At 39.2% G+C, this 12,064-nt stretch overlaps 1 protein-coding gene across 1 annotated transcript; it reads left to right on the top strand.

Annotated features, from left to right (window-relative positions):
* Positions 1-5,062: 5,062 nt before the first annotated feature.
* On the top strand, positions 5,063-9,102 carry LOC138651082 (free fatty acid receptor 3-like). Its single transcript, XM_069741064.1, has 2 exons — positions 5,063-5,221; positions 6,788-9,102. Exon 2 carries the CDS (start codon positions 6,851-6,853, stop codon positions 7,808-7,810), a length of 960 nt encoding a protein of 319 aa, XP_069597165.1. The 5' UTR covers positions 5,063-5,221; positions 6,788-6,850; the 3' UTR covers positions 7,811-9,102.
* Positions 9,103-12,064: the final 2,962 nt, after the last annotated feature.

Genomic DNA, 12,064 nt, shown 5'->3' with positions numbered 1-12,064 from the left:
TATTATACTGCAGAGCTGCACTCACTATTCTGCTGGTGCAGTCACTGTATACATACATTACATTACTAATCCTGAGTTACATCCTATATTATACCCCAGAGCTGCACTCACTATTCTGCTGGTGCAGTCACTGTGTACATACATTACATTACTGATCCTGAGTTATATCCTGTATTATACTCCAGAGCTGCACTCACTATTCTGCTGGTGCAGTCACTGTGTAAATACATTACATTACTGATCCTGAGTTTCATCTTGTATTATACCCAGAGCTGCACTCACTATTCTGCTGGTGGAGTCACTGTGTAGGTACATAACATTACTGATCCTGAATTACATCCTCTATTATACCCCAGAGCTGCACTCACTATTCTGCTGGTGCAGTCACTGTGTACATACATTACATTACTGATACTGAGTTACATCCTGTATTATACTCCAGAGCTGCACTCACTATTCTGCTGGTGCAGTGACTGTGTACATACATTACATTATCGATCCTGAGTTACACCCTGTATTATACCCCAGAGCTGCACTCACTATTCTGCTGGTGCAGTCACTGTGTAAATACATTACATTACTGATCCTGAGTTACATCCTGTATTATACCCCAGAGCTGCATTCACTATTCTGCTGGTGCAGTCACTGTGTACATACATTACATTACTGATCCTGAGTTACATTCTGTATTATACCCCAGAGCTGCACTCACTATTCTGCTGGTGTAGTCACTGTGTACATACATTACATTACTGATCCTGAGTTACATTCTTTATTATACCCCAGAGCTGCACTCACTATTCTGCTGGTGCAGTCACTGTGTACATACATTACATTACTGATCCTGAGTTACATCCTGTATTATTCTCCAGAGCTGCACTCACTATTCTGCTGCTGTAGTCACTGTGTACAAACATTACATTACAGATCCTGAGTTACATCCTGTATTATACCCCAGAGCTGCACTCACTATTCTGCTGGTGCAGTCACTGTGTACATACATTACATTACTGATCCTGAGTTACATCCTGTATTTACTCCAGAGCTGCACTCACTATTCTGCTGGTGCAGTCACTGTGTACATACATTACATTACTGATCCTGAGTTACATCCTGTATTATACTCCAGAGCTGCATTCACTATTCTGCTGGTGCAGTCACTGTGTACATACGTTACATTACTGATCCTGAGTTACATCCTGTATTATACCCCAGAGCTGCATTCACTATTCTGCTGGTGCAGTCACTGTGTACATACATTACATTACTGATCCTGAGTTACATCCTGTATTATACCCCAGAGCTGCACTCACTATTCTGCTGGTGCAGTCACTGTGTACATACATTACATTACTGATCCTGAGTTACATCCTGTATTATACTCCAGAGCTGCACTCACTATTCTGCTGCTGTAGTCACTGTGTACATACATTACATTACTGATCCTGAGTTACATCCTGTATTATACTCCAGAGCTGCACTCACCATTCAGCTGATACTTTTTATGCATGGTTGAGGAAGGAGTTGGTGTGATTTTGAAACGCATTGACAGTAAGCCATCATACTACAGTGTATCCGACTGGGCACATTATCCTTATCTCCTGAGTTTCTTTAGCTTGGGGGGAGTTTGGTTTTGTTGCATCAAATTCCAATAAAGTCTCAAGAGTTTTTTTACATTTTATTTTATGTTCAACCCTTTCTAAAATGACCATGATCAATAGTTCACACACCCTGGTGATTTTGGCCTGATTACATGCACAGAAGTTGACACAGATGGATTTGAATGGCTACTAAAGGTAACATCCTCACCTGTGACCTGTTTGCTTGTAATTAGTGTGTGAATAAAAGCTGAGTGAGTTTCTGGGATCCAGACAGACTTTTGCATCTTTCATCCAGCCACTGACGTTCATGGATTGTGAGTCTTGGGGAAGGGAAAACAATTGTCAACGGATCTACGGGAAAAGGTAGTTGAACTGTATAAAACAGGAAAGGGATACAAAAAGATATCCAAGGAATTGATAATGCCAGTCAGCAGCGTTCAAACTGTGATTAAAAAATGGAAAATCAGGTGCTATGTAAAAACAAAACTGCGGTCAGGTAGACCAACAAAAATGTCGTCCACAACTGCTAGGAAAATTGTTCGGAATGCAAAAAAAAAACACAAATAACATCAGCTGAAATACAGGACTCTGAAAACTAGCGGTGTGGCTGTTTCAAGATGCATAATAAGGAGGCACTTGAAGAAAAAGGGGCTGCATGGTCGAGTTGCCAGAAGAAAGTCATTACTGTGCAAATTCCACAAAGTATCTCACCTGCAATACACAAAACAGCACAGAGACAAGATTCAAAACTCCTGGAACAAGGTAATTTGTAGTCATGAGACCAAAATTGAAATTTTTGGCCACAATCATAAACGTTACATTTGGAGAGAGGACAACAAGGCCTATGATGAAAGGAACACCATTCCTACTGTAAAGCATGGAGGTGCGTCGCTGATGTTTTGGGGATGTGCGAGCTACAAAGGCACAGGAAACTTGGTCAAAGTTGAAGGAAAGATGAATGCAGCATGTTATCAGCAAATACTGGAGGCAAATTGCACTTATCATCCCGGAAGCTGCGCATGGGACGTACTTGGACGTTCCAACATAACGACGATCCAAACACAAGGCCAAGTCGACCTGTCATTGGCTACAGAACAAAGTAAAGGTTCTGGAGTGGCCATCTCAGTCTCCTGACCTCAATATCATTGAGCCACTCTGGGGAGATCTCAAGCAGTTCATGCTAGACAGCCAAGGAATTTACAGGAACCGGAGGCTGTTTGCCAAGAAGAGTGAGCTGTGTTACCATCTGAGAAAATAACGAACCTCGTCCACAACTACCGCAAAAGACTTCGAGCTGTCATTAATGACAGCAGAAGACAAAGTAGGATTCAGAAGGCTGCTGTTAACCCCTTAAGTTCCACTGTCAATCACTCACAGCAGCTTTTAAATCGTTCCAGCCCAGGCATGTGACACCAGATCATTTTTGCAGCTAAATTAATCCCAAAGGAACTAATCATATAAAAGATGACAGATATTCATATTTTTCCTTTCCAATGTCATTATTTGATAAACACTTTGAATGGAAACCTAATCTTTTAATGCAAAAAAACTGTTATACAGCTACCTTGATGAAAATGTCTCTTGAAAGAAAGGGAAGAAAAAAAAGGCAAGTTCAAAAACGAAAATAGGCTGTTTCCTCCAGTCCGATGCTGCCTGCATAATTATTGCATTTTGGCTGCAGCGGTGATGTCACATTGAGAGGGCATATCACTGCTGCAGACAATCACTGAACTCAGCAGGTCATATTGTCTGCATCAGTAAAACTGTTGAGTCCAGTGGCTGGTTGCAGCAGTGATGTGCACTGTAGGCATGACATATCTGCTGTGTTATGCTCACCAGGTGAGGTGGATTCTCCAAGCCCAATGTCTGGGTGGGCACATGGACCACGAGCATCTGTAAAGGAAACAGGTGAGGCACACAGAACATGGATAGCTGGGATACTGGAAACCGCAGGCAGGCGGGAAACAACCAGGAGACCTTGGACAGGCTGCTGGGATGCTGGAAACCACAGGAAGGCAGGATAAGTCCAGGACAGCACAGATAGGCAGCTGGGATTCTGGAAATGGCGTGCAGGGAAGATCCAGGAGACCACAGTCAGGCAGCTGGGATGTTGCAGGTAGGCAGGAGATGTCCAGGAGACCACAGATAGGCAGCTTTGATATTGGAAACCTCAGGCAGGCAGGAGACAGCGCACACTCAGTTGGGATGCGGCAAACCTCAGGCAGGCAGGAGGCGTCCAGCAGACTGCAAACAGACAGGGGGTACTGGCAACCGCAGGCAGGCAAGAGACGTCTAGGAAATCACAGACAAGTAGCTGGGATGCCAGAAACTACAGGCAGGCAGGATACGTCCAGCAGACCTTGAACAGGCAATTGTGATGCTGGAAACTGCAGGCAGGAGACATGCAGTAGACCACGGACAAGTAGTTAGGATGCTGGAAACTACAGGCAGGCAGGAGATGTCCTGAAGACCACAGTCAGGCAGCAGAGCAGATCAAGGTGTACCGAGTAACACAGAGTCTTAGCAGCACTGAAGTCTTAATACCAAGACACAAGTGTTCATCTTGGTGAGCCTTATATAGACCTGGGCAGATGCTCACATGGGATCACACCGGGCCAGCTGTAAAGCCCAATGTGGAGCACCACAGAGTCTAGTGGACCAGTATGAGGGAAGCAAAACTCATATCCTGGAAAGGTGCATAACATGCTGTAGCTAACCAATGAGTCAGCAGGATGGTCAAGGTAGACAGCATGAGCTGCTAAGTACAGTGATTGGCTGCAGTGGTGATGTGTGTTGTAGACATGACATTACTGCTACAGTCAATCACTAAATTCACTGGCTGGGTAGGGGTAGCCTGAATCAGCCACTGAGTACAATGACTGCCTGCAGCGCTGATGTTTTCAGCAGACATGATGTCACCTCTGCAGCCAAAACACAGAGACCAGAGCCGTGGACCAACAGTGGACCAGAGGAGGGTGAGTGTTACATAGCATTGTTATTTTACATTACAGCAATTCTTTGAGGTTCTGTTTAGCGATGATCGACCCCGATCTGGAAACTTCGGGGTTCGTGGCGGACATATAGTTTATCAAAACTTAAACACATCTTGTGAGAAAATAAGGATGGAAAACAATGGAAATAAAATATTGCGTTGTGCCATCCTACCGTCCCGAAAATGTGTTTTCCTTGGCACACACAGAACCAGGGCGAGTTCTGGACTATTGGGATCCAATGGTTGGAATCTTATTGTATCTTCTTTACTTGTGGTAACGTAACCAGAATGGCAGTGAAACCTGAAATCCCAGATCTCTCGTGTCCCTGGACTGTGCGAGGAGGATCCACCTCCCCTGAGCCATAGAAAATAATTTAATAAGCTTTCACGTTAATGTTTTATAGGACTTCACCGGAGCAGTACAGCTGCTCAGGAACCGACACAGCCACTGCGCGAGATACAAGTATTGATCGGGCAGCCTTCAATAAACATAGGGCAGATAATAATGAAGAGGGGAAACGATGTTCACACTCTGCCTAATTATTCCTAGTCGGTAGAGGGAGAGGTCCGCAAGAGCCGAGAGGAGACATGTGGAGTGAGTCACACACCAAGCCAAGAAATATTTAAGGTATATACTATTCGTCTGTGATCTATCTACTATTTTAGCTAGATAAACCAAGCACGGCATGGCAAAAAAATATATCCAAATATTTATATATATTTATATCCATTTTATCTATTTTTCTTCAATGTCTAATGTAGAGGATCTCTCTATACTCACCCTTTCACGATGCGGACAATTTTCGTTTCCATTTTTTCTTCCACTTCTTCCTAGAGCCATAACTTTTTTATTTTTCTGTCCACATAGTCATACGATGGCTTGTTTTTTTTTTTTTTTTGCGGGACGAGTTGTACATCTGACTGACACCATTAATTTTACGACATAGTGTACCGGAAAACCGGAAAAAAAATTCCAAGTAGAGAGAAATGACTATGTGGTAAAAATGACCTCGAAAAATGATTCTGCTCATCAGTACAATTACGGAGATACCAAACACGGCAAGTTTTTTTAAATTATTTTACTGGTGAAAAAAAGAGTTTGCAAAAGAAAAAATCTGGGGGGTTTGTGTCGTAAATTTTCCGAGGCCATTAGTATTTTTATTTTTCGGTCGATGGAGCTGTTTGATGGCTTCTTTTTTGCGACACAAGATGACGTTTTTATTGATACCATTTTGGGAAAAACATACCATTACACCATTTTTCGTGACATTGCAGGGACCAAAAAAAATTTAAATTTTGGCATTCTTGAAACTTTATTCGTTTGCGTTGCTTACCGATTTGGTTATTATTATATTTTCATAGACCAGACTTTTCAGAATGTTACAATACCACATATATGCTTCATATATATATATATATATATATATATATATATATATATATATATATATATATATATATACTGTATATATATATATCATTATTTTTAAAGTGGTAAAGGGGATAATTTGAACTGTTATGGTTTAAGCTTTTTTTCATGTTTTTTTTATTTCTTTTTTACATATCACTATTCTTAATAGTCCCCTTAGGGGACTTAAAGCTGCAATCATCCGATCTTAGCTGCTATGCCACAACATTGCTGTATATAGCAGAAATCACGGCCGCTGGTTGATTTTTAAAGGACTTATGTAATGACAAGCATGGATGTCTTCCGCTGACCCATCGGCGACCTGTGATCCCGTTCCATGGGGACATGGAATGACACGTCCCTGTGTCGGAATGTGTCATAGATTGAAAGTGGCATTTAATAGGTTAACAATTGTGGGTGCAGCTCCACTCCACCCTCTTCTGACTTGCGCCGTACATGTACATATGTTATAATATGTATATGTTCATGGGTTGTGTCTGGCCAATTTCATTAGAAAAGAATCGAGCTGCCAAACCCATTTACTCATTGTGACCTCCTTTATTATAATGGAAGCCTTCACTGGTGTCTATCTCACCTTTAGAAAAGGCGTTGTTTAGATGGATGAGTCTATATCTATGGTCAGATCTCCCGATGACTCAACATGTCCATCTGAGCTTAACTTCCCAGAAGTTGGGTTATGATATTTTCTAGGTTCATCCAATCTTCCAACAACATTTAATTATCCATTTACTTATAATTTGTCTTTTGTTCTTTTCCAATTTGCAGGTCAACCAAGAGCCTATCCAACCTTGCCTATCAGTGACCAAGGCATGAAGTTGTGAAGCCATCATGAGCTATTTTCCAGGATCCAAGTATCTTTTTTTATTTGTCTACCTCTTCACTTTCTTCACAGGGCTTCCTCTCAATATTGCAGCCCTATCTACACTCATTAACAAATCCAGCCACAACCTTCTCCCTGTGGACATTTTGTTGGCCAACTTGACCGTTTCCGACTTGCTCCTGTTGACCTTCCTCCCGTTTCGTATGGTTGAAGCTGCATTCGATATGAGTTGGCCAATGCCCTATGTTTTTTGCCCTCTGTCTGCCTTTATGTACTTTAGTAGCATCTACATCACCTCACTGTTTCTCATGGCTATAAGTGTTGAGAGATATCTGGCTACTGCTTTCCCCATAAAATATAAGATCCTGAGAAATCCACTCTACTCCTTGGTGGGGAGCATGTTCATATGGTTCCTTGCCACAGTTCACTGCAGTATTGTCTTTATTGTGGAGCATTCTGCATCTAACATGACGGCCAGCAGCAACTCTACGGTGTGTTATAATACATTTTCACCACCTCAGTTGGAACTTTTACTTACTGTTCGATTAGAAATGTGTTTTGTGCTTTTTTGTATCCCATTTCTGATCACCATCTTCTGCTATGGGAACTTTATCAAAATTGTCATGTGGCGGTCTCATCTAGACAGCAAAAGAAAAAGAAGAGCCATTGGACTAGTGATGGCTACACTCATAAATTTCATTGTGTGCTTCATGCCTTATAATGTATCCCATATTGTGGGCTTCATCGAAGGTGCAAGTCCAGAGTGGAGGGTGTATGCTTTACTTCTCAGCACATTTAATGCATCTTTGGATCCCATAATATTTTATTTCTCCTCCACCACTTTCAAGAAGCCTCTTCTAGAAAGTTTATTTCATGGGTTGAAAAAGATAGACTTTGGATCCTATTGGAATAAATTTTGCATTGCACCTTGCATTAAAGTGCCAAGGAGCATTGATGTTTCTACTTAAAATCTTAAGTATGTATCACAAAATTGTAATATTTATATCAGATTCTCAGGACCTATTTCTAAAGGTTATTGCAATGTTTGGGGACTGCAATGGGGTTAACATTCACCCTTAGCCAGGTTATTGCAATATTCGGGGACTGCAATGGGAGTAAACATTCACCGTTATCCAGGTTATTGCAATGTTTTGGAACTGCAATGGGGTTAACATTCACCCTTATCCACATCATTGCAATGTTCGGGGACTGCAGTAGGGTTAATATTCACCCTTATCCAGGCTATTGCAATGTTCGGTGACTGCAATGGGGTTAATATTCACCCTTATGCAGACTACTGCAATGTTCGGGGACTGCAATGGGGTTAACATTCACCCTTATCTATGTTTTTTGCTTCTTTGTATTTCAAATTTGTAATTCATTGATAGACTTCAAGATACCTCAAGCCTTGTAACATAGACAAAGAGAAAATAGTCAATATTTGTTAAAAATAATTGCCTTATATTAATTCATGTCTATTACTAAAGGTTTTCAAATTGTTTTCTCAGGGTAAAGTCAATTAAACCAATCACACCCGGTTTTAGTATTTCTATTATGGATACAGCATAAATTAGGTTGCTACACTTTCAGTAACAAGAGATATTTAATGTGTATAGGACATATTCAGAGTGACAAACTTTCTTATCTATTTCCTGAAGATTTTTAATACCAACATTTGGGGACCGCAATGGGTTTGCGATTCACCCTTAACAAGTATATTTATTGATTATGTTTGGAAATCCCAACTTTTACAAATAATAATGAATAGAGGTAGCAAATAGGAAGTTATTTCGTTGTGAGAGGTTTCATTTATGTTAAGTAATGCTTTATAATTTGATTAGAGCTTTCTAGTATAACTATATTGGAACCAATCGCAGGCTATGTAGGCAGTGTTATAGAAGATGAAATATATGAAAGAAGATATATGCTCATCACAGAGGTTCTGTAGTTATAGGCAAGTGGTCTTAAAGCTTTACTATGCTCTGTTTGGTATTATCACATCAGAGACTATACATTAGGCAGCAAAGCTTAAACGCTTTAATACTGTTACTTTTTCATGACCTCTGGAGCATTTTTTGCTTTCCTTGAAATAGCTTTTGTAACATTTTATATACTTGTCTACTGAAGCGTAAATGTATCACTGTTTGCCTTGCTTTTCACATCAGGTTCCTCTCTTAAAACATGATTCAACCTTTGCTCTCAAACATCCCAACAAAACAGCCATTGTTTCACTGTTGGCTTAAGACGTATTAATGTCGAATTTCCTATTAAACCTCTGTTGTTGGATAATGGCATTGGTTTGAATGTTATTTCCTGGGTCAAGTACGAGAGCAGTTACGTACTTACTGCTGAACTTGGGAGGATATTTGTGTATTTCACAACTCTTAGTGGTGGAGCCAAAGTTGAAGCCTCAGGGTAGCATCAATAAAATGTATCTTTAGATTAGTTTTTGATACAAAAAAGTGTTTTTAGAATATTTTTCAACCCTGGAAGTTGACAGCCAATGTCATCTACAAAGGCAGTAAGTGACCTACCACTAAGGTCCAGCAGGTGGCGTGAGCCACATATATTGCTTAGCAGGAGCATTTCCCACATCCTACCGGCTAATAATGAAGTTAAATAGTTATTCCATTCTTCACAAATGGCTATTAGTTGTAAAAACATGCACATTTGTAATTTACTGCTCATTAAAATTTGCACCCTTCTTGAGATATTAACACTTTTTTGTGTGTTTATGGCTCATTGCCTAGGATGAGAAAAACACAGGGAAAAGAAAAAATATTTAAAGACTGTAACTCTACCTTCTACCACTAGGGGGAGCTCATTATATAGGAATTTACTATTGCGATTAACGTAGCTATAAAACACCCTATGCAGCTTGTTTCCCGTAGCAATTGCATAGGTAATATAATTTACGAAGGGATTTAAAAGAGAGTGTCATAATCATGACAGTTATTAAATAAAATGTATACTTTAATGCCCAAGACCACCACTAACCCCGTGCCACTTCTGAAATTATATATTATCAATAATGATTGCAATTAATGGTTAATTGTTATCGACTAACACTCAATAAACTTCCAAGGATATTATATATTATGCCCATGTATGATAAATGTCAATACTCCTTTGCCGTCTTAGGCATCGACCACTAAACTACAGGAGTTTAATAGGAATACCATCACTAATCCCGAAAACTACATCCAGTCATTTTTATAAAAAGTTGGCAAAAGTCTTTATAATCAGGGGCATTTTGATACCTTTTTCTGGACAACAAATATTGTTAATTTAGGGTCAAAATACAAAAAATATGAAAAGGTGCATTTTTTAACAACGACCACTAGAGGACGAGAGAGAAATGAAAAAAAGACTACAACCACTAGAGGGCGACAAAGAATAGAGAAAAATACTACATTTGTTCTGCAAAATAAAAAGTTTTTATGAACAACTCTGGCACTATTATAAGAGATATAATATTGTGGTTAGTAATTATCCATGGTGCGTAGTGTACGGTAAACAAGTAGACTCTCCTCAGAGCTAGGAGATGTTTGGGAAAAGCAAGAAATTAATATTATACTTCTTGCTTTGCACTGTCGGTTACAGAGACTAATGCATTTTGAGTGCTTAAACGGCAGCTACATAGTTCGCAAAATCTTAACCCCTTCCCGACTGCAATTTTTCATTTTTGAGCTTTTTGGGTTTTTTTTCCTTCCCTTCTACCAAGAGCCATAACTTTATGATTTTTCCATCCATCTACATAGACGGACGAGTTGCAGTTTTCAATTACACTTTTCACTTTACCATACAACGTGCTGAAAAACGTTGAAAAAAATTCAGAAATTTGTAAAAAAAAAATAAAAAAAAAAAAAAATAATAATAATAAATGTAATTGGTTTCGGAACTTTCTGAGATCTGTAACTTCCGTATTTTTCAATCTACGGATTTTAAATTGGGCTTTTTTTTTTTAGTTGTCAGCTGATTTTTTTTTAAAATGTGCGTGACATTTTGATCACTTTTTATTGCATTTTTTTGGGCGAGGTGCGTTGACAAAAAAAAATGTAATTTCTGGTATGTTGACATTTTTTATGTTTATTGCATTTCTCATATGTTTAATCAATTTTATATTTTCATTGATCGGGGTGCGACAATAATGAATATATTTTTTTTTTACAACTGAGATAAGAGGGGGTAAATTGTTTTTATTATTATTATTATTATTATTATTTAATTATTAAAGGTTTTCTATTTTTTTAAACTTTTATTATTATTAATAATATTATTATTATTATTATTATTATTATTATTATTATTATTATTAAAAGTTTTCTATTTTTTAAAACTTTTATTATTATTATTATTATTTTTACTTAATTTTTTTAGTTCCCTTTTGGGACTCGAATCTGTGATCCTTTGATCATCTTTATGTATCGCTTGGCTGGACTTAATGGGAGCACAAAAAAAAGGAATTGGGGGACCCCCGCAATGGTGGCATTAAGTGATCGCTTTACTTAACTTTTTGTGATAGAAAAGTAGCCACCCGTTCCATAGTGCAGCCCATGACATGTGACACGCATGGTGGGAAGGGGTTAAGCTCTTTGGTTGACGATGGGGTTGAAATAAATGGGCAGAAGTATGAATGCAGCTCAGATTGTGTGCCATTTAAAAAAAAAAAAGTTCTTATAAAGTTTCTTAAAGTTTGATTTTGCCTTAAATTAGGACATTTATCGCCATATTTTCCTTTTAAGATGTCTGTGATCCACCAAGAACATGGAGTCAGTCCACTGACGTCACCGGGGGACCTCTGGTCCCTTCTCTATAATGACATTTACTTTGGAAGGTTCTGTCTGCAGAAATCTCATTGCCCTTTGCTCTCTTTGTACGGGTGGACATTTTACGGAGTCGTCTGCCTGTCCAGGTCTATAAAATGTGATGGATTGTGTCGCGTCACCTATTTCTTCTCCTCCTGGCCGATGCTCCTCAGGATTTGCAGTCCATTAGTAATATCCAGGTCCTTGGTCTTATTTTATTATCAGTCGCCCCATTTATTATCCATAAAATATGACTCATTTCTGTCTCTTAGCAGCGAGTATGGCTTTCGTTGTGTCACAACGTCAGGATGGACGCTCATCTCATTATGTAGGAGCTTTGTCGTTGGTTCGTTAGTCAATATTGGTCATGGCAAGAAATGTTGTTGAGGTGGTTGGAAACTTCTGTATAAATCC

Source organism: Ranitomeya imitator, chromosome 10 (assembly GCF_032444005.1).
Source record: "Ranitomeya imitator isolate aRanImi1 chromosome 10, aRanImi1.pri, whole genome shotgun sequence".
NCBI lineage: Eukaryota > Metazoa > Chordata > Amphibia > Anura > Dendrobatidae > Ranitomeya > Ranitomeya imitator.
This window is presented reverse-complemented; position numbering and strand designations above follow the sequence as displayed.